Genomic DNA, 28,000 nt, shown 5'->3' with positions numbered 1-28,000 from the left:
GATTATTAAAATAATTGTACAACGATTACAGAAATTGATTTTTACTTTGAATTCCTGAGGCAGTAAGTAAGCAGTTACTCCTTATCTGTCTTTCCTTCAACCTTTCATGTTCTGTACCCAAATAACCTTAATTCATGAACTTTGACCATTATCTCTGGAACAGAAATAGAAGTCCAAGAGATTGATACACTTCTTTATGAAACACAGGAGCTTTCATAATAAAGACCCCAACTTATTGATCTCACTATGTACGGGAAGAGGCCAGCTGTTACTCTTGGTAACAGCAGCTGGTGGACTAGGAAATATATGATCACTCGTTTTAGGCCAGCTATAGAAATCTTTGGCCTGTTTGAGGAGTTGGAAGTATTGTATAAGTCATGATATAAGTGGGCAAAATGATACAAATCCATAGAAATCCAGGCTTCATTAATTTTGCTCCTCCCCAAACTGCTTGTTTTTGAAACAGAGTTTGCCATATGGCAAAATGTTTCCTGTTTTCAAATTTGTCATCCTTCTTGTGAGCTATGACATAGCTATAGATATTGCTGATACTGAAACGTGTTAAAATGTTGGGCTTTGGACTTCCATCGGTCTGGAAATATGAAAGGAAAAAAGTCAACGTTGTGTGACTGACCAGAGCTCCATGGAAAAGAATTTTGCTTGAGAACCTTCTGAACACATCTACTTAAAATAACGTTGTTGGGCGTAGTACACGGTGACTAATTTACATGGTGGCTAAGCATTTCCTTTTTAAATGCTGTTTTTCAGTTTTTACCTGGCGCTGTTCTTTCTAACTGAATTACATCCGAGTCGAAAACTGTACAGGTTCTAAAGAAGTATAGACTTGTTCCCCAGCTTGGCAGGTCACACCACAAACCATCACATGAAAGATCAAGTGGAGGGAGAGACGATTCATCTTTGCAGAGCCGAAGAATTTGCACTTTGGCAGTAACATAAGAATTCTTTTTTCTCCCATTAATTTCCATTCAGACAGTATAAACAATAGCCTTTTTTGCCCACCCCTCAGCTTCCATTTCCTGAACTTTCTTACCCAGAAGAAAAGTGGAAAACTATTGAAGAAAATGTTAATTGTTGGTGGGGGTTTTTTTTGTTTTGTTTTGTTTTTTAGTTCTGTTCATGCAAGAATTCAGAGGAAGAAATGCTACAAAGTAACTCATAAGCTGAAGCTTTACATGTAGGGAAAATCTATGGAGAATTCTGATTTTCATATTGGTATTTCAACAGGAGTTTCCAGGATACTTAACAAATTATTTATTTTTCAATCAACAACTTGTATTATAATTCTTTTATTTTTATATAGCATAGTACTTATTTGTATGCATATATCTTTGTGGGCAGCTTTCATCAGCTGAACTTCTGTATGATGCACTACATTTTTTTGAGCAGCTCACAGTACTGTAGTACTCTCTTGAGAAATTAGTCATAGCTACTTAACTTTGTCTTCATTTGCTTTTAAATAGTCCGTTTTCATAGTGAAGCACCAGACATCTGATTACTTGATATTCACTGAAAAATACATGTGCTTGAATGTAAAATAACCCCATTTCCTGGAAGTACATAGTTTTCTGTAGGTCAAAGAGGTGGAAGAGGCATAAGGCATGATTATGCTCCTTAAGTGATTAGAAGTACAAGCTGGTACTTGGAGTACCTAGAGATACTTCCCAGTGGTACCTTGGTGTTCCTTGTGTAAATTTTTGACTCATATTTAGATCACCTTCTGTAGGCATTGAAGTTATTTATTGATAAATCAGAAACTTCATTATAATGTTTATGTAGTGGATCAATCTGAAGGGGTACAGATGGCCCAGGAGATGGACTGGCCTCTCTCTCCACTCTGACTGAACAGAGAGATGGAACCTTCTGATATGTCGCTCAGCGTTTTCATATGATGAATTGAGTAGGACTTTACTAGAGTTTATCTATATTGTTAGGGGGAGGTTGTTGTTGTTTTTTTGTGTTTGTTTTTTTTTTTCCTTTTTTTTTTTTTGTTTTGTGTGTGTATTGGTTTTGCTTTGGTGTTTGGTTTGGGTTTTTTTGTCATACAGTATCTGTTTGTAAACGATGTGACATGGTTCATGCAACACTGCATTTAATGTCACCCTGGTCTTTTTGTGCCACTGAGTTACCATCATTAGTTACATCCTTTCCCACAGCTCAGTCTTGTCCTTCTGGGCCAAAGCCCTAACTATTGTGTAGTCTATTCAGGTGTCCCCGAATTCCCTTACAGAGGTTCTCAGTTACAGTTTTATCTGCACAGTTATCAGAGCTATCACAGAACGATACAGAATTTCTTACCAGAAGACCCACCACATCTTTTCTTATTATCTAGCATACGTCTAGAGCAGGAGGGAGGCAGAGATAGGGAGGGAAAAAGAAAAAGGAAAAAAGATTGCAGAGTACTAGTCTATAGAACAACAGATTGGTCTGACTCAGGATTTCATTCAGAGGGCTTTGAAACAGGTAGGATTCACAGCATGGGATCTTCTCCGAGTATGTGCTTGAACAAAAGATACTTTTTAATGATTACATGCTGATTAGCATACTTGCTTAAGAAGTGAGAAGCTCAGTTAATATTTTTGGGCTGAGGAAAACTTTGAACCTGTCCATTTTGGAGACCCTATGAGACTTCAGAACAAACTTGGGATGGAGCTCATATGTTGAAACTGGGCTGCAGTTCAGAAGAAAATGCAAGGCTTAGGAGAAGAGAGATACTCAGCAAGAAGAATATATGTTGTTTATTTTTTCTAGTAAGGTTAATTGTATTTGCTATTGAACAGTCTATTGACAATATGCATTTTGTTCAATAGCAGAAATATTCACTTAAGCCAGACTACATACAGGCAAAAAAATGTGTTGGTCTGAGTTAGAAACAAGTTCATTTATTTCTTGAATTTCCTTTTTCTGAGTTAATACCCTATAACACATTTCTGAATGAACTATATTCTACCCTGAAACATTAAGGGTATTTTGAGCACAGTTTCTATCTGCATGTTCACTTACACACTTATGTGTAAAATCTACAGTGGGGCAATGGCAGAGATATCTTGAATTGTCTTTGAGCAGCTTAATTCAGGTACTGGAAGCCAGCACAGAGCTTCATGGGGGCTGAATTACCCCACTGAGAATCTGTAAAGCCTGGTTAGTTAGCTTCACTGCCTGTCAGTCTTTCCATCTATTTTCTCACTTCAGCTAGTTCAGTCATAAAACTGTAATTTGTTTTTCTATGATTGTGAAGAAGATACTCATAATTTACTCCTCCATCTACCCATTACAGTATATTTTTTTTATTTTAATTGAGCAAATTCCTGAAGTTTTGCTTCAGGAATACTCTATAATACTCTATAACTTTCTGAAGCTGGACAATATAGTTAGTAAGTTTGTGTGCAGTCTTTCAACATCAGCAGCTACCTAGAGATTATGACAGCACACTGTTGTTCTCAGTACAATTTAGTGATCATTTTGTTACTAAACTTTCCCACCGATATGTGAGCATTTTGTATGCCCAGCAGTCTTCATACATCATAATTCCATTTTAAAAACCTGAAATGATTGCCAGTTGGGACACCCTACCCCTGCACTGCTATTTGTCTCATCAAATCTTTTTTTGCTAACCCGTGTCTGCTGAGAGTGCCATGGTGTTGCTGACATCAGAGCAGAATCAAGCAATTCTGATTTGCAAAGAGATATAAAAGTATTTTTAAGTTCAAATGATTTGCTGTACACATATTCTTGTATGTTTGGGGGCGGGGTTAATTATTGGCTGTTGCAAAATGTTTCATTTAAACTATTTCTTATGTCTCCATAACAGAGGATCTTTGGAGAAAGTGAAATATGTACATTTTCCTTATTATATTTACATTTATGTATTTCAGAAAAATTGAAGAAGTCGCTCAGATGTTGCTTTTAGAAACATTATAATGCCATGATCTTAAAGTTTTAGGGAAAGAAAGAAGAGTTATATCAAATTGCAAACATTGATCATTTTTCTTTCAAAGGTGGATAGTTCCCTTTTTTAGCTTGGTGGAACCATGAAAGGTGACATGTCAGACATGTAAATAAAAGTATATCTTTAAATCTTCCATTTTAAAGTGTCCATTTAGAAAAGGAGCATTAAAATGCCCGTGTATTTTTTGCGAATAACATGTATTCCACTAGAAGATGGATTTTGTTTAGTGGGATAGTTTATCTTTTTTCTCTGAACCACTGAAGCATACAGTTTTTCTGATCTTTGGCTCTTTCACTGCTAGCTATTCACAAAAGATTACCTGGTACATGGGTACACCAAAACCAACCAATGAATGATCACTAGGGAAATCTATCATAAACCTCATGATTAAAGTAACTGTGGACAACTAGTGAAATTTTGGCCGCCTTTCTTCTATCTTCCCTCCCAGACCATAAGTACTATGACATCATGTAGTGCTTGTAATCCAGGTTATATGATACACTAGGGCCTTACAGATAGAGACCTGCTCTGACTAGACTGCAGCTGTATCTCAACTTCAATTTAATATTATCTTTTTTGTTATTTTTATTATTGAATGAGTAATTGTTTCATTACTCTCTCATATTTCTTTTGCTCTGAACAAGCTAGAATGGATAAATGTGTCTGTTTTATTTGCAGCAATAAGCTGTGTACAGTTAAAAGTATTAGCATCACCACACAGTATTGTGTCCTTTTCAAAGGTGAAGCACAGCAAAGGTCTGGATTTTTTAAGCAAACTAGTTTCTCATGCTTGTGAGTTGTTGTGTACAGAGGGTATCTGATGTTGTAAGTTTGAACCTGAATCTTAAATCTGTGTAAAACAAAGTTCTGTGTTTTAAGCAAATGAAGTTTTTTGGTAGAAGGGAAAAATATATTCTGGTAGACAGATGTCAGATCTCGCTACTTAAACATTGCCTATCATCACCAAGGTTAATATTTATACCTGACTGACAGATAGTGGTGGATCAGGCTAGGGTAAAATGCAGGTCAGGCTGTTCATGTGTGTAGGTGAAACTTTTCGCACCTGGAAAAGAAAATATCTTGCCAAAAGAGTGTAGCAATAATATGGCTTCCGAAATTGTTACTGGGAGCTGTAGCTATTGTTTTGCATCAGTAGATCATGATCCCACCTAATTAATACTTGGCAGTGGATGTCTAACATGAGCCTAATTTTTTTTTTTTCAGGAAATGCGTACCTCATTTAGTAGACAAACGTGTTGTTAATTTTCACTCTTATTTAATGCTAAATTATAACAGTATCCAACCTAAATATAATTCTGTCATTGCTGGGGATTTTGCCACTATTTGTGAAGGCTCTTTGAAAGGTTAACCTTTGCTATAAATCAAACAGAAGCAAAGTACATAACTGCAGCAATCTTTCATTGAAGCCTAAAATTAATTCCTGTTAATTTATTTATATAAATTTCCTGACACTTTTTTTTCTTTTTTTTTACCCCTAGATATTGGCAAATGTAATAATTTTTATCTGCGGAAACTTGGCAGGAGCATACCACAAACACCTCATGGAACTCGCACTGCAGCAGACGTATCAGGACACATGCAACTGCATCAAGTCCCGTATCAAGTTAGAATTTGAGAAGAGGCAGCAGGTAAAGTCACACTCACGTCTGTTCTTCTGTTTTGACATTATCCCCCTATTCATCGCTATATAATCCAGTTTGTTAATGGAAAATCACTTAATGAATTACTTAAACTTACTTAATGAAATATACAAAGTCTTTTGAACATAGTTGTGTACAGTTTCCATCTGAATATGGAAGGAATTTTAGATATTTGTGTTCCCAAATTATGTTTTTTCTCATTTGTTTTAGATAAATATTTTATGATAAAGAAAGTTAAAAATGCTATATATTTTACGTTGGCACACCCATCTCTTTTGTTGTCCTCATTGAATGAGCTGATATGTCCATATGCGCTTTTGAAAATCTTCAGTTCTTCATGCGCAAGACCGGTGCTGCAAATCACGGCAAGAAGATATTACTGCACTGGTTTTGAAAAATATTTGAAACCACAATACTGATGAATCTTGTGATATAGTTTTGGGGGTCAGGTTTGTTAAGAGGAGCTAGGGGAATTGCATAATGAGATGGATCTGTCATTTCTTGTAGCAGTTGAATAAAAGACTTCTCTGAATGCTTTATATAGTTCTTTTTCTCTTTGCAAGCTCTGTACAGTGCCTGTCATTCTGACAGATAGGTGCTTCATTTAAGAGAATTTGAAATACAAATGATTTCATCAAGTAGTAAAGAAGATAGGTTCATTTTGTTTTGAAGGTCACCAAGACTCAAAACCTGTGAACTGTTAAGGGTCAGAGAATAGAGTCTTCAGTGACATGTTTCTTTTGTCACAGAAAGTGCTGATATACACGTTGTGTGTCCCAGCTGACCCTAACTGTCATGACTACCTCAAAAATACCTCTAGCCATTTCAAACTGAAGTTTTCAAGATCCATCACCAACACCATCTTCTTAAAAAAAGCAAATGAAAAGCCCCAACCAGGACTTTAACAGATTGCATATTCAGAGGGCTATCCTTATTCTTCTGGGCATTTGGATTGCATACTGGCTGAAGTTGCTACAACTTCTTAAGGACAGTTTTACAGTAAAAGCAAGTTTTGATGATTAGATGCAAAGTCTGCATAAGGTACTGTTGCAGGAGAGGTTTGTAAGAGCAGTCATTTGTGTTTCCACTTCTGCCTTCACAGCCTGTGTGCAGTGAATCGGTAGGCTTCGTAACTAATGGTACACAATGCCTGGTTTACTATCTGTTGAGAATATGCAAGAGTATCTTCAAATTTTTTCTAGTGAAACAGCTTGTGAGTGCAGAGCAGCCAGTGCCAGGTATCTGGGTTGCCTGTAATGTGGGTCCTGGTGTGATGGCTTCTAGGCTCATGGTGACTTTGTAGACAACGGCTCGCACTGCTCCCTGTGCTTAGACCTCGACTGCCGGAAGCATGTATGCAGACCATAATCAAACAGCAGAATTCATAGCAGGCGTCAAGGTCTCCCTTATTTAGGAGAGACCTGATGCCTTAGCTTCCTGAGCACAGTTGTAAGGGCCCAGGTTTCTACTATTGGTTGTTTTTTCCTTCAAGCATAGGAAATGCATTGGTGTATCTGCAAGAAGCAGGAGGGCTGTGTTACCGGACACCAAATTCAAAGGAGTAAGGATGCTGTTGTAAGAAGGCAGTCTGCTTGTAAGAAGACAGTAGTTACAGCAGACATGTTTCTAGCTGAAGTTTTCTGCAAATATGTATTATTTGCTAAGCACTACTAATTTCTTTGGAAAGACATAAATAAGTAGCTTTGGTTTACTGTGTCTTCTGAAGATGTTGCAGTAAGTATTGAAAACCTGACAATGAAAGGAAGCAAAAGTCACTGGAATTCTCTGACAGACACTTCCTTTTTGGTGTTTGTAGGAGTTGTGTTTCAAAAGGATTATAGCCTAGCAGGATGGAAAGCAGCAAAAGCCATCTTTCACTGATGAATTGTGCCATTCTTATAGAATAATGAAGGAAATAGTATATATAATTTGTTATATATATATATATATATATATATATAGTTAAGTGTGTGTTTTCATATTTGCATTTTGATAGGAATAAATGTATCAAATTAGTTAAGACAGCTATACAACTCTAAGTAGGATATTGCAGGTCTGTGTTAATAACAGATGGATCAATATCTTAATAAAGAGAGGTGTTCTGTGGATGTCAGTGATTTCTTTGACATCTAATGAGCTGAAAAAGAGTTTATCAGATCTTCAGATCTTCCTGTACAGATTTCTTTAGCCTTTATCCCCTCAGCCTCTTAGTATGTCCTTTATCTCATGTCAAGGTTTTTCCAACCAAAACGACAAGATGTGTATCTCCATATTATCACACTTAGAAATGTTACATATTTAACTATGAAAAGCTAAAAGAGAATTCATTTGATAAGGGTATTTTCTCCCCAGGAGTAACATGCTTCTTTGTTTGCAAACAGTAGTTCAGAAGTGGGTATACTTTAGTCTGTCTTTTAGCACTGCTTGTTTTGCCAAGAAGATACAGAAGATAATCCACATTGTTAGTATTGAGAAAGCAAGTCAATCATACTGGTGACTATTTTTAGAGAACTGGGATACATTGAAACAGTAGGACTACAGTGCATTTTAAAAAAGCATTGGTTTTGATCAAAGCCTTTATTAGCCTGTAAAAGGTTGTAGCATGACCCTTGATTCTACATCTCTGTAACAGGAAAAAATTTAATTTACTTTAATTTACTTTACATAAGCTACTTTTGTACAAGTGCAGAGTGTAGGATGTGCTTCTAAATGGTTAGGGCTCCAGGTCAAATTTGCACATTTTTCCAGATCAGGGACATCATGTCTTTTATAATTATTTTTGAAAGGTGTGCAGTTTATGTTTAAATTATTCCATGAAATTCCTCTTATTTTGTTTGAGAATAGGCTCATAAAAATGTAGCCAATTATTATTTTTTGGTTGTTAGGGGTTTTTTTGTGTCTTTGAATAGCCTTTTTGAGAACACCATTTCGATAGATCAATAGATAAGTATATTGAATTACCACTCAACAGTTAGCCAAAGAACTCAAGAGAAACACCAGATTCATTGTTTTCAGTTAAGGCCAGTGTACATTAGAATCTGGTGAAACAAGGGTGTGTGCATATATACTGAAGTACAAGTTGGACATATTGTACCCAAAACACTGTGTGTTTCTTCTGTGAGGGCACAACAAAGGCTGGCAGCTTGCAAAGGAAGCTATGGGTGGTGACCCCTCCCAGCAAGCCAGGGGCCATTTTTAACTCCTATAGTAAAAAGCAGTGTTTTCAGTGCCCACTTTGGTGTTTCTCACACAGCTTTTATGTCTTTTTCAGTGTTTACAAAAGATAAACAGGGAACTATTCTGGCTTGTTTTTAATTTGCAGCCCTATTTCAAGATATATATTTTAAAAACCCTTTCCTAATGTTATTTGTCTCACTGATACAGTCTGGCTGACAGTTTGTAGGGGTAATGACTCACTAACACTGAGTGCAAGATCTTAACGCTGACAAGCAGTTAGTATAATTGCTCTTCTCTCTTCTGGTGCTCTGCATCAGGAGACAGGAATATACATTGAGAGATTCTTACAACATCACAGGGAGGTGTTTGTAAGGTGTTGGTGTTCAGTGGGTTCTCTGAAATGCTGTCTTTGAAAAGGAGGCAGTATAATGACAGTTTTAGAAACGACACTCAGGTAGCAGATGAAAATGAATGAGGTTTCAAATCATTGAGTGGGGATTTTAATTTTTTCACTGAAATGTGGTGAAGCAATACCATTCATTAAGGGAACTATTTCAAAATTTTTTAAAATTAACATAAAACAGAGAAGCCTTACACATTTATGAGGCATGAGGCTATTGATAAAGAACAGAAACATTGAAATACATTATTTGGAATGCATATATAAAATGTGGATTCCTGTATGTTCAATTAGTGCATTTTAGAAGGTAAGCTACTAATATTTTCATAATTATGGAATAGTTTTTCTAAGCTTCCTCATTTCATTTTCTTCTCATAGCTTCAAGGCTAGTAAACAGGAAAACCAAAAGCTAGCTTTGGTCTTTTAAATTTTAAAATTGATTTTCTACTTCAGTAGTGTGTGTACACATAGGCATGGGTGAGATGCCAGTCCTACCTGTAATTTATGTGTCATTACTGGGATTAAAGCCTGTTCTGAACAAGTGACAAGTTTTTCGTGGTAGACCATGGGAAAGATGGATAGAATATGCAAACAGAAACTGGAGAGAGTCCACTGAAAGGGTGCAGGGATAATTAGGGGACTAGTGCTCATGACAGATGATGAGACTTAGGGAAGTCGGGTGCAGAAGAATAGGCTTGGAGGGGACTACTAACATTTACCTACTACATGAAGGAGTTTGCACAAAAGGTGCAGTCAGATTTTTCTGATAGTGAAAGTATGAGAGGCAACAGTCATGAGCTGTGACAGGATAAATCCTGGCTGGAAGGAGGTAAAAGATTCTTCCCCAAGAGAAGGGTTAAGCACTGGGAAAGGCTGCCTGGAGAGGTGCTGGAATCTGTGTTCAAGGAGATTGTGAAGTTTCAACTGGACCAGTTGTTAGGCTTCATCTCTTCAATACTATAAATATAGAACTCAGCATCTCTTGTTAGGCTAATTAAAGTCTTAGCAATCTAACAAAAATACAAAAAACAGTTATGGGTAATACTTAATTTTAGAATAATAATAACAGTCACAGTCCACATTATCTAATTAACACCAATAAAAGCATAAATACAGCTAAAACTGTTGTGCAGAAAGTATTCAAGTATATCCCGCTTTTATTCTGTTACTGCCCTCAGTCTTCTGCAACCATGTAGCCCTGCAATACAGTACTGCCATTGCCATGTGCTTTGTGCTGAGTTTGCAAGGCCTCAGGGTTAATCCTATCTGAATTTTTTTTTACTTTCGTGGAGCTCTTTTTTTACTTGATTTTGCTGTAACAGCAATTTTTGCTAATTAATTTTACTTTTCTTACGGCACAGTAACGCCATAGATATTATATAAATTAGAGTAATGAACAACTACTTTGTGAAGAATGAGATATGTACAACTGTAATGTAATTTGGAAAAATGCAAACATGACATGATAGTGGAAGCCTTAAGAAGTGAACCCACTAAATGCCATGCGGAGCAATACAGGCATACGATGATTAGAGATGACTCACAGGCTTGGCACTGGAGACTCCAAGTCTATAAGTAGTTCACCACTGGTCACTTCAAGAAATACAGACCTGAACCTGGACGCAAATGTTGTTAGAGGGAACAAAGAACAAATTTTAAGACATATAAAACAGCATGTATATTAATTGTGGGTATAGAATGGACTTGCAGACCAGCAAAGAAAGAGCAGGGTATAAATGTGTGTTGTCATATATCTAAAAATTACTAAGAGATCTTAGATTAAGGAAGAAGTAACTCATCAACATCATACTCCTCCTCACAAAGGACTTCCGATGCTGATAACTTACTGAAAGTTTTTCACCACCGTTGCCAGGCTGAAGCCATCAACCTTAGGGACAGAAACAGAGTATGTGCCTTTTACCAGAAGAAGGGTCATAAACTACTAATTGTATGTATAACAATTTAAGCTGTATTAATACTACTGGGACTTTGCTTTTTTAATACAGAAGTACTTTTTTCTTTATTTAGTTTTCTTTTTTTGTTGTTTTTCTCCAATAATTAGAGCAGGAGTAGTATTAATTCTTAGATCATACTGTTAAGATTTTGGTTAAACTAACAATAAATGTTAGTATCAATAAATCTTAGCTTTATCTGTGTGTGTGTGTGTGTGTGTTGTGTGTGTGTTATCAGGTTTATTTCCTTTTAGTCCATGAACAAGATTTTCAGTGTTATGCTTCATATGTCCCTCTGGATCCTAAGGTGAATTATATCTATTTTACTTGAGCAGAAAGCAAGGGTTTCACAGCAAGGTGTCTCAAGTTCTTCATCAGGGAGAGGTAAATGCTCGTGGTTTGAACCCCCTTCTTCCTCAGTTTTACTCCACTCAGGGCTGTGTGCTACTGTCCCCCAGCCCTGTTACCCCAGAGGGTATGTTTTTCCCACAGTGACTAGTTAGGGGTGCCAGTGTCCTGCCCTGGGTGCTCCAGAGCAAAGCTATCATAGGGAGGCAACAGGCATGTGGCCACCAGGCAATTGTTGCCTCAACTAAAACTCAGGCCAAGGCAAGCTCAGAGAAGCATGGAGATCCTGTGTTGAATACAGAGCCTATGATATTACGGTAAAAAATCATATTTTCTGGGCTACAGAGGCTTTGAGTGACTTCATCTAGTTTTGAAATTAGCCCTGTTTGGAACAAGATCCTGGGCTGTGGATTCCAAGAGGTGACTTCCAACCGAAATTTTTCAGTGACTCTAGTTTTCTTTAATGTCTTTCCTATAGCAGAGTGCTGTGAAATACAGGAACACTGTGATTTCAGATAGAGAGAAATGAAAAGGTAAATGTTACTTTGAATCGTATCTTACAATGGTAGATGAATAGTTTTTATATCAAAAATCCTATCAAGTGCTACTGAGAGTCTTCCAAGTTTCTCTTACTAACTGTTCGCTTACAGGAGTGTAACAACAGAAATAATGTAGCTATTTTTGCTTCCACTTACTGATAAGAATAATAGTAATTTTGCAAGAGGAATCTATGTTTGTTATGAAAAGTTGAATGATTTGAAAATCACATAGATGCCCTTTGTCACTTCATTATGTTCAGGTTGCCCTGTCACTGAAGAATTTTGAAATGGACTAAATAATCATAATTTTCTGGTATCTATTTAGGAGTATTCAATTATTTTTCCCCCAAAGTTCAGTATTTAATAAAAATCTGCAACTTTTTAATCAAACTTTGTCGCAACCGAGACCCATAAATCAAAAAGCCATAACAAAGGTAAGGATAGGAGGTGCAGAGGCTTCACAAATGCCGTACTGGCCAGAGCTTTTGTAAGGTAGAAAAGATATTAATTTCCTTGCAGCTTTTCAGTTTACCATTCTGGAAAACTCCAGAGGTCCATCAGTTGTGGAATACTGCCCTTTCGATGCTTTTTCAGGGATCTGAAAAATTACCTTGAAATTTATAGCAAAACACTATTGACTGATGATGACTTTTCTTAACTGTTATTTTCCAACTTTTACTCTGCTAAATTTTTTGCAGGAGCTATGAGAGACTCCTTATGTAGAAATAAGGCTTTGTCATGTTTTGAAATGTTATAAACTGTGCCTTTCACCCCAGGGAATGTGTATTTCATTCGTAGGGGTAAAGATACCACTATTACATGTCTAGTTACTTACACAAAGACACTCATATCGTCCACAGTTTTGAAACTAATGGCTTAGCAAATGCCTTTTGCAAGTACCTACTTCACAGGTCAATAGAGACGCTGCAATTCTTGCATGTAATGTTTTTTCCTACCTCAGGACTTCATTGTGAGAAAAGGTCATTCACCATTTTGCAGTGAACTGGAGATTTCAGCTGCTTCTCTGTGTGTTGATCTGCAGTAATTTATTACATCGAATGTACTCAGATAAACCGATGAGCCATGCTGCTTTGTTTTATGAGGAAAATGTGTAGTTTAAGAGATACTAATTACCACATTTTCATAGATATCCTGATAGCTTGGATGAAATATATAGTTGGCAGGCAAATGTTAATTTTTGTCATGGTATCTGCAATTTTGTCAGCCACATTTCAAAAGCTAAAATTAATGGATAAAAATTCATTCTTTTTAGAAAGAGAATGTCTTTTGACAAAGAGTCCAAAGTTTTCCATTGTTAATTATGCCCATAATTAATTGCCTCGTTTTTAAATTCCCATTTTATTTCCTGATAAAAGTTACTTAAAACCAACTAGATCCCCTTGTCCTTACTAACCTTGCTATGTCTTTTTCAGCTCTCTACATTAGAAATTATTCTTTACAGGCAGGGATTACAGGATATTGTGCTTACAGAAACTACACATAGATTTTGATAATCCAGGAGCCTCTTCCAGTCTTTTTCTTTCACATAGAAAGTTGCTCAGTCATGTCATAAATATTCCTACAATGTTGTAAATAGCTTAAACATCTTGAAGGATTTTCTGCAGTGAGGATTTTCCAGGCATTTGATCATTCTTAGGACCTTTTAATGAACTCATTCATGATTTCTTGGATCATTTTTATAGCAAGCATATCTGAACACACTGTTGTCAGTGATGTTCACACTGAAAGTCCCATAAGGAGGTAAAGATAGATAAAAAGTCTTCTTACAAGTCTATAGGTCACAGTGGCCTGGTTAGCAGCAGCAGCAGCATCATGCTGGGAGATCCTACTCACTGGGTTAAGTACCATGGAATCTGTATTCTTTCCAGAATAACTACTTTCCAACATATATGCTTCCATATTATAAACAAGTATTTTTTGAAATAATTTCCTTTGGGTATTTTAAATACCTCCTGTATTGCTGCTCACAAATAGTTATGTATTTTTCTAACATTCTTGATAATCCTATCACTTCTAAATATCTTCTTTACATCACTTTTAATACATTTTGTTCTTTAAGTGATTGTCCATATGAACATTCACACTGGCAGTGCACATACACTAAACAACTTAAATTGGGGATGTTTGAACCCTATGTGCCACTGTAATGGGAAAGGTGTGCTCACTGTCTTAAGGCCGTCTCAGCAGTCTGGCTAAATGGGGATTTTTCTGGAAGTTCATGTCCTTGTCAGTGGCCTAACTAGATATTACTTCTGACTCTTTTCAAATTGTAAATTAGTTACCTTTCTCTTTTTGTAATACTCTCTTTCTTTTCTCTTTCCGCCAAATCCTTATGTCCCTTTAGCAATTCCCTGGTTCTGAAGGATTTCATACTGTGGGAAAGACCAGTAGTAAAAAATATAACTCTGCCAAATATACTACTCTGTGGTACTTTCAACCAAAAGCACCACCACATACCAAGTGGTAGATGTCAAGTTTAGAAGCCTGCTCTGCTTCCTTCTAGGGCTCAGCTGGTTGTGTACAAGGTCAACTTACTATTAAGAGGTGTTATGAAGAAAGCTGTAAGAAGTTGTAGTATGGTCTCATTGCTCCCTCCTTTAGGAGCTGCTTTTTGGCTATGGCTGTCGCCTTTGGTCCCTGCCTGAGCTGCACTGCAGTCATATCAGTTGCAGTCATATCTAACCTGACAGTCTGGACCCCGACCCAGAGATTTGACTTCTTAAAGAAAATCCCTTTCCTCCCATTTGGAGTTGTCATTGGATTCAGACATTTGTACTTAAAGATGGTGTTAGGAACATGAGTCTTTCTCCATAGTTCACCAGGCTTCTTCTGAGGCAACCCCATGTGTCTTTGAGGTTTTGTAAGAATTGTGCATGTGTGAGCTTTAATGAAATGAGAAAGAAAAATTACTTAATAGTAAGTAGAGGCCCTGTGAACTGTGTTACCCTGAAAGATGTTCACAGCCTGTGTGTCTTACTGACTCTCAGAGCCATGTTTTATGTTTTATTATATTTTGATTTTCCTTTAAATAAAAAGTCTGTTAGATTGAGAGCAATATAAATTTTTTGGGGAGTGGAAGGGAAGGTGACGGTGTGGTTATACTGGTACTCTTAGAGCTAAAAGGTGCATGTCCAACCTCAGATGCTTGGGCATACACATACCTATGGTGTGGTTATGTACAATTCAGTGTATATGGACATTGAGAAAAGTCGTTTTTTGTTAGAAGCATTAAGTTTACTTGTTCCTCTGGATTATCAAGTAGCTTTGTGGAAACCTGTGATGTCTCAGACTTGCTACTCAAAATACTCAACATAAAAATATGTTTCTCAGTAAAATGCATTTAGAAATCTGCCAGGAAGTTCAATTGCAAGCCATTCAATCTGTGCTACTATGCTAATTTTTAAACCAGAATGTTGAATAACACTAAGTCATATGTTTGTATAAATCTAAATTATCACATGAACAGTCATTATTTTCGACAAATGTCCTCTTGTTAAAAAAAAAAAAAAAAAAAGTCTAAATGCTGTAGTAAGGGAAACAAACTCAAAAATTACATCAGTATTGGTTCTTGAGATAGATCTGGTTGGAATGATTATAGGTCAGAGTAAACTTGACATCTTGATAAAAATCTGTTAACCTTTTTAAAATGCTATAGAAGTGACAGTAAACACCCTCTCCGAACTTCCTCTCCCTGTATTTCCTTATTCACTGAAACCTGACACTTTCCTTTTAAATCCTTTCCAGAGCCACTAATGAATTCTTTCCGTCCTCCTCCAGTTTTAGTGTGTTTTCAGATGGCAGAGAATCAAAAAGGAATAAAAAGGAACAAGAGAATTGAAAGAGGATGCAGAAGTCCACAGATTTAACTACTTACAATCTCTATAGTCAACTCACCTGTATCTACTGAAACAATTTCTTGAAATTAATTTGTCCCTTTTAAAAGTAGGGGTTTTTGTCTAACTGAAATGTTCAAACAATTTTCATGAGCAGAAGTGGGATTGTGGAGTAGACCCTGCTAGATCTGTTTTCAAAAATATAATTTATAGAAAGTTTTATTCCTTCTTAAGAATGTTTTTGTACAATGTAGGAAAAGAAGTCTCAAATGTGAAGAGTTTACTTAATCCTTCTCCTTGCTTGGTGGTGGGACCAAGGATACTTGAAACATCCTCAACAGATGTCTGTCTTAACTGTTTCTACAAAATCTGGATCTTCTACACTTTTCCTAGATGACCTGTTTCCCTCAGTTTTTAATCTTTGGGGAATATTTTTCCTTTTACCTATCTTAACTAATCCACAATGCAATCTAGGCGTGTGAATTGCATTGGATATAAATGAGGTTTATTCCTTTATTCCTTTATTCCTTTATTCCTTTATTCCTTTATTCCTTCCTGTTTATTACAGCCTTCTGTGAACCTGAAGGCTATTGCCCCCTCTCTTATCCCTTTAATAGGGCAAACAAGCCCACTTTCCTCTATTGTGGCTTGTACAACGTTTTCTAGACCTCTGATATTTGTGTTGTCTAATTTTCTCCAGTCAGTCTAGGTGATTTTCTGTAATATTAAACACTGTGGCAGTGTTATTTTTCTCTTTAAGTGCAATTTGACTTTTCAGAGGCCCTTGGAATATAAAGTGCTATTGTTCTTTCACTTTTATGTTTCCAAATGTTTGTTTAAAAATCAAATAACTCGAGGTCAGATAAAATCCACATTTAAATCAGTACCGTTGGTGAACTGGAACTGTCTCCACGGTTTCATTGCTCTCTCACCCCTCCATTCTACATAGTAGTTTTCCTGCTTTCAGAGGGTACAAAAACCACCATACACTGAATCGAAATAGAGAAGTTATTTTTGCTTATTTGCTGTAACCAAAATATAATATAAACATGTAGTATTTATCTTTTTCCTCCTAAAGTGAGGAAAAGAAAATTGCCTCTGGCTCTTTGAACTACTGTAATTTAAAATGGTGTCATGTTTTAAATATTGTTAATGCAATTCAGCTGTCTGTGTAGAATATTAGACTGATCTAAGAAAAAAAAAAAATGGCTGCTACACTGATGCCCTTTAGCCAGTTACTGGGAAGTCTGCAAGAGCCCTCAAATCTTGTACTCTGAAATTGCAAAGAAGTATGTTCTCCTAGCCTTTTTGTAGCTCTAGATCCCTCCCTTTTAACACCACATAGGCTTTTTTTAGCAACTAGTTGTGTTTGAAGACTCTTTCATAGTCTTACTCTGTTGACTGTGTCAGAACCTTCTGCTTCCAGCTAACATTCATTTGTGGCTGCTCTGTATTTTAATAAACCGACTTACCTTTCTCCTGCGCTGTTACTTATATCCAGTGCTTTGGATTTTCTATTTTACTACTAGGTAATAAAATGTGATGGAGCAAAGAATTGCATCTGAATTTTCCCAAATTCATCATTTTGAACACCCCTAAAGACCCTTTAAATAACTTCATCAAGAAACATTCCTTTTCCTCTGTCATTTGCATTTGTGGCATTCTTAGTCTTTCTCAGATATTCTTGTTAAAATTATCTCAAAAGGCATTTTATGCTCTTAAATATAATTCCATTTCCTTCTTTCATGTCTCTCTCTCTGCCAATAAAAGAGTGTCTTCTTCCATGTCTCTTTTCATCTATTGGGACAGCTTTTACATTCCTCATGGATATCTCCTTTCAAAGTACATTTTTTTTTCCCGTACAGTCTTTCAGGCACATCTTTGCCCTATGGAAACTAGGACTGGTTTACTCTTTAGAAAAATAACAGGTTTGACTCCTACTACTGGATTTATTTTTTGTGATTAGTCAGATTAATGCTTTTAAATATTTGTGAATATCAGATATGTTGATCCCATTCAAACAGCATCCTTATCCCCACTTTCCATTTTTTTAGATGGCCGTTCAATAAAAACCTCAAAAATATAAAAGAACCTGCCTGCTACTCTGCCCTAGACAGTTTATGAAAAGAAGGATAAACTCTTTTGAAAACACTAAAATGCAAAAGCTAAACTCAAGTCCCAGCTATTCAATATTCTCAACCTCTCACTGAATATGAGGAACTGCTCATGAAATACAAGAGACATTAGAGAGAGGAGACATGAGAATATCTTTGCCTAACAACAGCAGGAGGCTTCAGTCACACACATATGGGCTGGGAAAATGTTATGGGTCATGATCTATTATGGGTCATGATGCAGCATGTGTAGCCATGCAGACATAAGCTTATTAGGGTCAAATTTTTAAGCTAAGTTCCTTCTCGGTTCTTTAAGCTACCACGAGGAGATTAAGACTTGATTTATTGCTGAACTTTGTATTTGCATATGAGCATCCCTGCTTGGCTAAAAGGGGGAAAAAAAATTCCAAAAATAATGTTACCTTTAAAAGAAGGTAACTACACAAAAATCAGGAAACTGATTGAAAACAGCATTTAGGAGATAATTTGAAATCTGAAGTCAGGAAAGAGACACAGAGATTACTTAAACCACCACAAGAGGCTTAGAGGACAAGGATGCTTATTGAAAATATTATAAATATACCCAAAAAAAGTTGTTCAAAAGCAGAGTTCAAGACATTGCAAGGAATAAAGAGCAGGCACTCTGAGGCAAAGGAAATGACCACCTAGCCCAGAATCTTGTTGCTAACCAATAGCTTATGCATATGAAAAAGTGGAGAAGAAAATCTTTTGCATATACTTCCCCAGTGATCTCTCTGTGCACAAGGAAGTCTGTGCTTTAGTTACTTAATGAACCAGAATTGATGTGTCATTAAACTGATTTTGATATCCACAAGTCCTGTGACACGCTTTCTGCTCAACTGCAAAAGGTGTGAAAAATAATTTGCATAAGGTGGGAAAAATAATTTCCTTTTGTTTGTTTTAATCATTGCCTGCATAGTTTTGCTTGATGGCCACTTAAGTCAGTCTCAAACAGTCTAAAGCTTAGATCACTGTGTGCCTGTTTTAAAGTTTCTTCCTTGCTATTTTCATTAGATTTTTCAAGTTCGGCAGTTATCAGCTTTCTCATTATAGGTCATCAAATGTGACTACTGAAGCAGTAAGACACTACTAAATTTGTGTAGCCTTTTTTAATTTTCTGCTTTTAGCAGATAGTGGAAAATTACTGTATTGATGACTTTACACGGGTAATGAATTTTCAGGCTCTAATGGTGTCTAACAGGCCCAACCTTTTTTTGCAACATTGAATAGGAAGTTTCCCGTGTTATTTAGAGAACAGTGTAATATTGTGGTGAGTTAGCTCTGGCTTGCAGCTGAACTCCTACCTAGCTAGTATCTCACTTTCCCCCAGCGTCAGCAGGAAAAGGGAAGAAAATAGGAAAGAAAAAAAAAGAATGAGAAAGCTCGTGGGTCAATACAGGGAAATCACTAACCAGTTACCACTGTGGGCAAAACAGACTGAACTTTGAGAAAATTAACTTAATCTCTTGAGAACTGACACAACTTTGGTTAGTTAGAAACAAAAGAGACAGATAACGTAACCATATCTTTCCTTTCCCCTGCTTTCAGGCTCAACTTCATCACTTCCAGTTCCCCTACCACTGTTCAAGCAGCATGGAGGGGAATAGGGGGGAGGTCAGTACATAAGAATTCCTCTCTGCTGCTACTGTTTCCTCCTCATGGTTTTCCTTTGCTCCAGCGTGGGCTCTCCAGAGGCTACAGTTTCATCAGGCATATCCATCTACTCTGATATTGTTCTCCATGGGCTGCAGTATGGATATCTGCTCCAAATTGGAGCTTTTCCTCCTCTGCTGGCCTTGGTGGTCCCTCTTCTGTATCTCACTCCTTTTGTTTCCTCTTTCTCTCTGTCTGTCTTTTCCTGCCCTTCTTCCCATGCATTTTCCTGGAGATACCACCAGCTTTGCTAATGGAGTCAGTTGTTTCTGCAGTGGGTCTGAGGCAGAGCCACTGACCTCTTTCCACAGAGGCCACCTCTGCAGCTCCTGTGCTGCCAAAACGTGTCCACCCATGCCTGGTGGAAACAGAAGTCTCACAGCAGGGACATGGGGACCATAATAGCTGCAGTGGTGAGGCAGGCAGAAGGGAGTTCTTGGTGACAGCTGGTGCATGCACTGTGTTGTGTGTTCTGTGAAACCCCGGGCATGGTCTTCTGAGACCTATTTTCAGCTTTTCAGTCCCATCTTTCTCCTAGTTATTACTAGTAACTTCGTATTGTCAGAAAATAGCCCTGATAATTGTTCCTGTTCTTTTTGTCACGTGGCTCTAAAACCTCTTCTACTGCAACATTAATTTGTATAAACTTTGATTCATACCTACAAATTAATAGCTTTGTATTTTACCAATCTCCTCTTTTTGATAGAAATGAAATGTTATGTAGTCTTTTAGCAGTCTTTCTGCAGTACATTTTAAGTTCCTTCGGCCCTGTGAGCTCTGTGTTAAACTCCTTGAGAACAAAAATCCTTTGTTTTTATTGCTGAGAGAAAGTTATTTCTCCAGAACTTTGTTTTTCATGCTTTTTAAGGATTTTATGCTCTTCTTTATTCCTTACATTTGGAAAGAATGTCAGCTTTGGAACACTACCTATCTCCAGTTATATATGTGATCCTTTAAAAATGCTCTGGCCAGAGTAGATCCTGACACCTGCCTTCCATCCCAACTCTAAGCTATAGAGGCTACTGTGATCTTTCAAATGTGAGAGGACTAAGGGAAAATAAGGTCATAAGTTGGTCTTGTTGAATTCCCTTTGCTTTATAGGTCACATCTGGTTTTGTTCATGAGTCAGTGCGTCACAGATACCTTTCATGCCCTTTAGTGCATTGAAGGGAACCCTTAGGCAGCCCTGATATGCTGCAACAACTGGAGCTGCCTTTTTTTTTTTTAATTTTTTTTTAACATAATTAAGAAAAAGGCCTAGTGCTCAGAGGGATAATGTGCAGCTGTAACACTGTCCACAGTGACAATACTCTTTAAAAGCACATTTACAGTAAAGAGGTTTACTCCAGATCACTAACTCCTCATCACTGATTTTTCAGTGTACAGATTGCTGGCCAAAATCTGTCTTTGATGAATGGAATTTTGAATTAATAACAACTCCATTTTCTGTCCATATTAAAAAAAAAACAAAGAACAATTTTGCACCAGTAGTCTTCCTGCATTTTAAGTTATTCTTCTAAGTTCTTTTAAAATACATCCTTGCACTTGCTAAGAAGGAACATTTGTTTTCTGGTACCATAGGGGAAAAAATATGTTCAGCTTGTTAGATGAGTTATAAAAATAGAAGATGGAAGTTAGTGTGCCTGGAACTGTTATTGTGACATGCGAATACTTTGCAAATATGCCCAAGGATGTCTGGGGTCATTTATTGTTCTAACAAAATAATTTAATCAAAATCATAAGCTTTTGTTTTTCTTTTCATACCAGCTTTTCAGGTGAAACCTTTCTTTTATATGTAATCTTTTGTTCCTCTGTTAATATATACCTTTTTAATTAGAATTGATTGCTTATCTTATGTGTGTCCTGTGATAAACTTTCTCTCTGTTTTTCCTCATTTTGTGTAAACTGTGGGGCTTATTTTTCTTTTCCATATGCATTTTGTAGAGTTCTTGTAAATTAATGTGTGCATCTTCAATGAGTTTGAGGAACAAATGGTATGTCACAACCCAATTTAGAATCAGTAGCATATGAAAAACATATTGCTGTTAGCTGAAGCCCCATTGATTTTTGCATATAAAATGCAATTAAATATTATTGTTGTTGTTATGTTTTTGTTCAAACTCTGTGCAAGGAGTCTTAATTATGCCAACAGACTATCATTAAAAAGCTGTGTAATGCTATAAATAGATGTACTATAACTTACTCACATAAATCACTGTAGCACAGTTTCTTCCTAATTTTTTTCCATTCAGTTAAAAGTTTTATCTAGCCAGTAAAAGACAGAAGCACGTTGTTGCAGAGCATAGAATACATTAGCATTTTAAAGATAAGACTTTCTGAAGGTGAATTGGTTGACAAGTATGAAGACTATGAATAATGATGCACTGAAGAGAAAAGAAAGAGGGAGAACCGTAGTATAATATGCCAGTAATGCAGGTGTGGATGCAGTAGGTGATCCTCAGGAAACTCTGAAGACAGTTAAGTAGAACCACATATGCTTGGGATGCTTTAAAATGTAGGCAGTTGTAAGATCTGCAAAATTTCTTCTATACTGTCTGGGTTGTACTATAAAAAAAAAATCAAGTCAACATGATGCTTGTTGAGACTTTGGTAAAAAAAGTATATGTTGTATGTTGTAGGAAAATAGCCATCAATTTTGAGAAGGAGAGAGACTTTTCTACATTGTGATGAAAAAGTAGAAGCCACATGATAAATGTCTGTTAGTCATAGTGAGGATTTATGGTGATTTCCAGAAAAAGCATGCTGTTATTTTCCGTACTAGTAGGAGTAAACCAAGTGATCAGAGTCTCAAGTGATCAGAGTCTAAGTGACAAGATAAAAAATTCCAATGCTATGGAAATAGGTAAAGACTTCAACCCTTTTGGGATCTTACGTAATCAATGAGGCAGGTCAACTAGACCATGGAACTTTGGACTATGGAGAGGCATGAGAAACATACTGAACTTTTCTTAAATTTGGGATGGAGGTTGCTGAAGGAGTAGCCACACTGTACATCGCTACTAAAAGTACACTGCACGTTTTCAAAAGAGATTCAATATCCTTTAAAACCCCAAATCACATTAAAATGTAGTCCTGCTCACTGATGTCACTGTAAAAATTAAGAAAGCCCTAACAGCATGCAGCATACATCAAAGGATTTTTATCCTTCGCTGGTGTCACCAGATATCCTCAAGATAACTAATCCTGACAGAGTATTACAGGGGATCCCTCAAACCTTGTTTCACAAATCTTCAAGTTGATCATGAATTGATCCAGTTGAGTGGTACTTCTCAGGTTTAAAAATGTGAACAAACGCAATCCTTACTGAAAATTATTGAGACATTCAGAAAACCCTGTTTAAATCCTAATTAAGAGCTGTGGTGCAGGTGCAAGGGGAAAAAGCACATAATGTGTACACACGGCAGACTTCAAAACTGCCTTAGTCTGTTGTTTCAGATTTGGAAAGGTTGTTGCTCATATAGCCTGGGTACTTTTGCTCTGTATACGACAGGTCAGGCGTTTAGTCCTTGAAAGTACTAGACCAGAGCTCTCCCAACAAGCTAAGGTACTTGTTTTTGCATCCTCCTCCTGTCAGCTTCTGTAGCCTCTTTGTCTTCATATGTCCACTTCAAAGGGCATTTACCACCTCCTCTTCTGGGAACGAGATTTAGTGTAGAATAGTAATTTTCAAGAAAATTTAATTTTCTCAATACTCAGGAAAAATTTGATGCATATGGTTCAGTCACTGTGTAGTATATCACATTTTTAAGAGAAGAACTGCATTGCTACCCGATAGAGAGAACCATTGTCAAAACTCTTACGTCTCTTCTTGAGCATAAGCATAGACTCTGCACACCGTTGTTACCTTTCAAGTGACTCACTGCCTTCCTCCCTTTCCAGGCATAATATCTGGAACTTTTTTTTAAAAAATAAAGTCTTTACCCTGAAAGTATCAGAACAACTAGGCATTTATCTGCAATGAAACACGTTTTGACTGAGAGGAAAAAACAGTGGGTAGTGTAACTGAAAAGTCTAGTTTTAGTTGACAAGAAATGCACAAAGTCACTTTCAGCACCTGCATTAAGCAGTGGCCTTTCTTAAATGATGCTAGAATTTCAACCTGTTAATATGGGTAGGTAATAAGACACATTTTTAAGAAGCAGGAAAGAAAGTAACTGATATGACACAAGTTTTTCATTCTGTGGAAATGTTTGCTTAAGTTGGTCAGGTGATTAGCATAACCTTATTGAATAAATTGGTTTCTTAGTTTGAAAAAGCCATGTATTATAAAGAAAATAACTAAAATGCCCTCTAAAGAGCTTTGTATTTTGTGAGGTAGGTTTGGCACTGGGAACATTCTAGTGTCTGCTGCAGGGTGAGTGTGGAGAGTGCAGTGCTTCTGAGCCACTGACTGTGTTAAAAGACATGCAGGGTTGTTTACTCCTTGAAGAAGATGTGCTCTTGAACAAATTAACAAACAGCGCTGCAAGGAATGTTGTAACCTCACCATACTCATTGCTTTGAGGTAATTATAACTGGTGCAGTGCTGCCACTGTATCCCCATTGACACAAGATTTTTAGCCTTTCAACTGTAGAGCTGCAGTGTAAGGTTCTTTTTTCAAAGGGAGTAGACAGAAAGTCATAGAATAGTTTGGGATGAAGGACTCGGAAGGATCATCTAGTTCCAACACCCTTGCCATGGGCAGGGACAGCTTTCATTACACCAAGTTCCTCATAGTCCCATCCAGCCTGGCCTCGAATGATGTAGGTTAACTTATAATCGAATCTTATGTAGAATCTTTTGTTGAAATGCACTGTATTATTGAGATGAAAGGGGTTTTTTTTTAATATATAGATATAAAAAAGAGTATTTTTGTAATGAAATACAGCAGAATAAGAAGATGGCATAGTAGGATTTTGTTAATTTATGTTTTGATTTCATTTGAATTTTAGTACACAAGTCATAGCTTTAAGAACTTGTAAAAATATAAATTTAAAACATATCTTTGCCCTTTGAAATTTTATATTGGTATGCAGTACTTAGTTGTATAAATTACAAATGGAAAAAAGGCACTTGTTCAGGAAGGTATGTCTTGATATGTCTTAAACACATGTGAGTTCACCTAAGTCATGTTGGGTGAATTCAAGTGCCTGTAGATAGAGAATACATTCAAAAAGAAACATCAAAATTTTTAAAGGACTAGGCTGTGTTGCGTAGCTGACCTGCTTTCTTTTCTTGAAAGTTCATTGAAATATTAAAAATCAATCATAAGAAAGCTACTTGCCCTCCACCACTGAAAGTAAAGTATTAATTTAGTTTATTCTCGACCAGCTAGTTTTTCTCAGTTACAAAAAAACTCCTGACCACCCACCCCTCCAAAAAAAAAATTTGAAAGAAAGGAATAGAAAGGCATCCAATTTAATTCATTCCTAATGTTGAATACTTCGTTATCATGTATGAAAATTGGTAATAGAGTAATTTTAAATAAGTACAAAGGCATCTGAAATTTCGCTTAGATGAAAAGGGATATTAAAAAAATTGAAAAATTAAAAAATATTTGTTCTCTTTCTGGAAAATTAAATCATCATCAAGAAGAGACATTGCTATAAAAGTAACAATTATTAGACACACTGTACAAAAATTAATTGATTTATCTTTTTCAGAGTAAGATCATATTCAGGAACTATGCCATGTAATTCCCTATAGTAAATCTAGTGAATAATTTTTTAAATTCTTCTGCACTCATTGTGGAAGAAGGGAGTTTCCTACATTGCGGAAAACTAATTGCAGCATTTATCTTAAGGCGAAGTGTGAGGAAGGTCAGGGAATAGATAGACTAAATAAAATAAGTGGTAATAAATCCTCATGTCTGTGTATTCAGCAGAGAAATTGAAAGAAGCTCAGGAATGAAACAACTGAAATCACCAAGAGTTGTGCTGATACTGCAGGGCAAGAGGGAGACAAGAGTGATAAGAGTTTTAGTGGAGCTCCAAGGGAGGCCAGAGAGCTACTGGCTTAGAAACCCACTGTCTGTTTTGGGCATATTAGTGAAAGTATAATGTAAGATCACTGCACATTTGTTGAGGGTGTGGAAAAAAAGTCAAGACAGCTTTTGAAGAGAAAAAAATAAGAATTCTCTGAAGGTTTCAAATCTTGTCAGTGATAATGATCCACTTGATATGGGCTACCTGTATTTCTGGAAGACAAGATCTCTCACAAAAGGGTCTTCAAGAATGTAAGTCATGGGACAGGAAAAATGTCCTTAAATAACCAAACATTTAGAATTTTATTAGTTCTACCCTTTGAGAAATTTTTTTTAAAAAATGTTTTTAAAAAAAATCCCTCATGTCCCTTCAGTTTTCTTTTATGCTCAGATTATTTTTTAACTAACTTTTTGTATTGCTCCAAAAATATAAACATTTCAGTAAAAGTTGCTTATCAACCACAAAATATCTTCCAAGTCCCAGAAAGAATAATTTGCTGTTGGAGCATGTTCCACCAGTCTACAGTGTTATTCACAGAATAGTGCTTTAGTGTCACATAATACACCGTTAACGTGAAGATCTGTCATCTTCTACAGTGAGCTTTATGCTACCCAAAGGAAAGCCGTAAATAAATTTAGTTTGTTATATAAGATAGTTTTAGGTTTCTATTCATGTAAAAATAAAGCTTGAGCATGCAAGTATAGAGAGTATACAGAGTTTATATACATTTCTAGAAGATGAAAAGAATACTCAAAGAGTAATTTACTGGAATTCATAAGGTGCAGATTTACAGGGCTTTTTTTCTGGCTTTACTGTAGCCAGATAGATTTATGAAATAACATGGATATTGAGGGTAGAGCCAATTGTTAGTTTAACAGCAGGCATTTTCCGTGTTTCTTCATAGAATTGTTTCTGTTTAGTGTTTCCAAGTAGCAACTATGTTTGCTACTCCAACTTGCAGTGTAGCTTGGGCCCCAGTTTTTGGTGTAGACCTACATTTTCTTATTGACCATTTCCCCCAAAAAAGTAAAACCATCACATGAGGTAATTGAAGGTATTTTAAATTTGGGCAGCTGGCCCAGCCATCTTTCCTTTCTGTCTCCAATGTCATACTGAAGAAACATGATGTTATTGCTGGTCTTCCAGTTCTTCCTGGACCATATTTTGTTCCTAAATATTTACTCTCTTCTTCTGCACTGGAAGCAGAGACTTGAAAATGCTGTATTGCATATGCTGGATTTCTGTACCACTTGAATAGAAAAAGTACATCCATTCAATGTGCTGCTATTAGATGCTAGAAACAGGCATCTGAAGAATGTAAATGTGAAAACCTGTAGGTGAGGAAAGTTAGGTGAAACCAGCAAGTTGTTATCAGAATGTCACCTTCCCCTTCGTGTTGAGAGAAAAATTAAATTTGAAGAAGTTCTGATGGAAGATGTGAGCTAATTGGCTTGGATATTTAATACTGTCCTGAATCCAATGAATTTTGCTCTGCCGGAGGAGCTGTAGGTTTGCAAAAGAAAGATGGAGCATTTACTCTGAATCAGCTGTCAGTATTTCAACATACAGTCTCAGACCAAAGCATCAGGCTTCCTTGGAGACTGCAAAAAGAAAAGGATAGAGGAGAATAGCAGAGGAACTGGTATCACACCAGAGAGATATGATGCAGACCTTTATCCGTCAAGCATTAAATAATAACTACCTTATGTATATGCTGTGTCATTCTTTGAACAGCAGTTACAAGCTAAGGGATGAGCTTCTGCAATGGAAGTTTCTTTTGAATTGCCCAAATAAGAAAGAACCTTTTGCCCCCAAATAATTTATAGAATTTGCTCACTTCATGGGCTGCAATCCATACAGAAGTAGGCATGGCTACAAAGGCTTAACCTTGCTGGATCACTGAGAGAGCTTATTCAAACTTTAAACCACAGTTGGTATGACAGAGCATGACTCATAGGTCCTTGGATGGAATAGCTGCCCTTCTCAAAAATAAATTTATTTACAGCATAGTCAACTTACTTAGAATAAGGTAACTCTTTAGTTAAGGAAAACTCAAAATTGTCAGTGAAACAGAGGAAATACTAAACTTGAAAATAAATCTGTTACTGTCCTTACAGGGCAGAGTTTCCTCCAGCTTCTTCTAGAAAACTCTTGTAGTTGACAGCTTCTAGTGGCTTCCAGCATTGAAACAACCTCAGCAAGTCCCTTCAGGGTCTCTAGGAAATCTTCTGTCACCTTTACACTTTCTTGACAGCTTACTCTGCAGAAGTCAATTGCACTGTGGCAGAGTAGTAACTCGCTTCTTCATGCTTTCTCCCTGATTGTTCCA

General features: G+C 36.6%; 1 protein-coding gene across 1 annotated transcript in view; it reads left to right on the top strand.

The window, feature by feature from the left end:
- The window catches only part of ADCY2 (adenylate cyclase 2), a 206,652-nt gene that overhangs the window by 94,542 nt on the left and 84,110 nt on the right, over nucleotides 1-28,000 (top strand). The window contains exon 4 of the mRNA XM_027878943.1: nucleotides 5,467-5,616. Within this exon, the coding sequence (XP_027734744.1) occupies nucleotides 5,467-5,616 (150 nt within the window). The remainder of the gene's footprint in view (nucleotides 1-5,466; nucleotides 5,617-28,000) is intronic.

This window comes from Empidonax traillii, unplaced genomic scaffold (assembly GCF_003031625.1).
Source record: "Empidonax traillii isolate 1590-97213 ecotype Southwest subspecies unplaced genomic scaffold, ASM303162v1 scaffold48:size2401408, whole genome shotgun sequence".
Taxonomy (NCBI): Eukaryota; Metazoa; Chordata; class Aves; order Passeriformes; family Tyrannidae; genus Empidonax; species Empidonax traillii.
The sequence above is the reverse complement of the archived record's forward strand: the minus strand, read 5'-3'. Positions and strand labels throughout refer to the sequence as shown.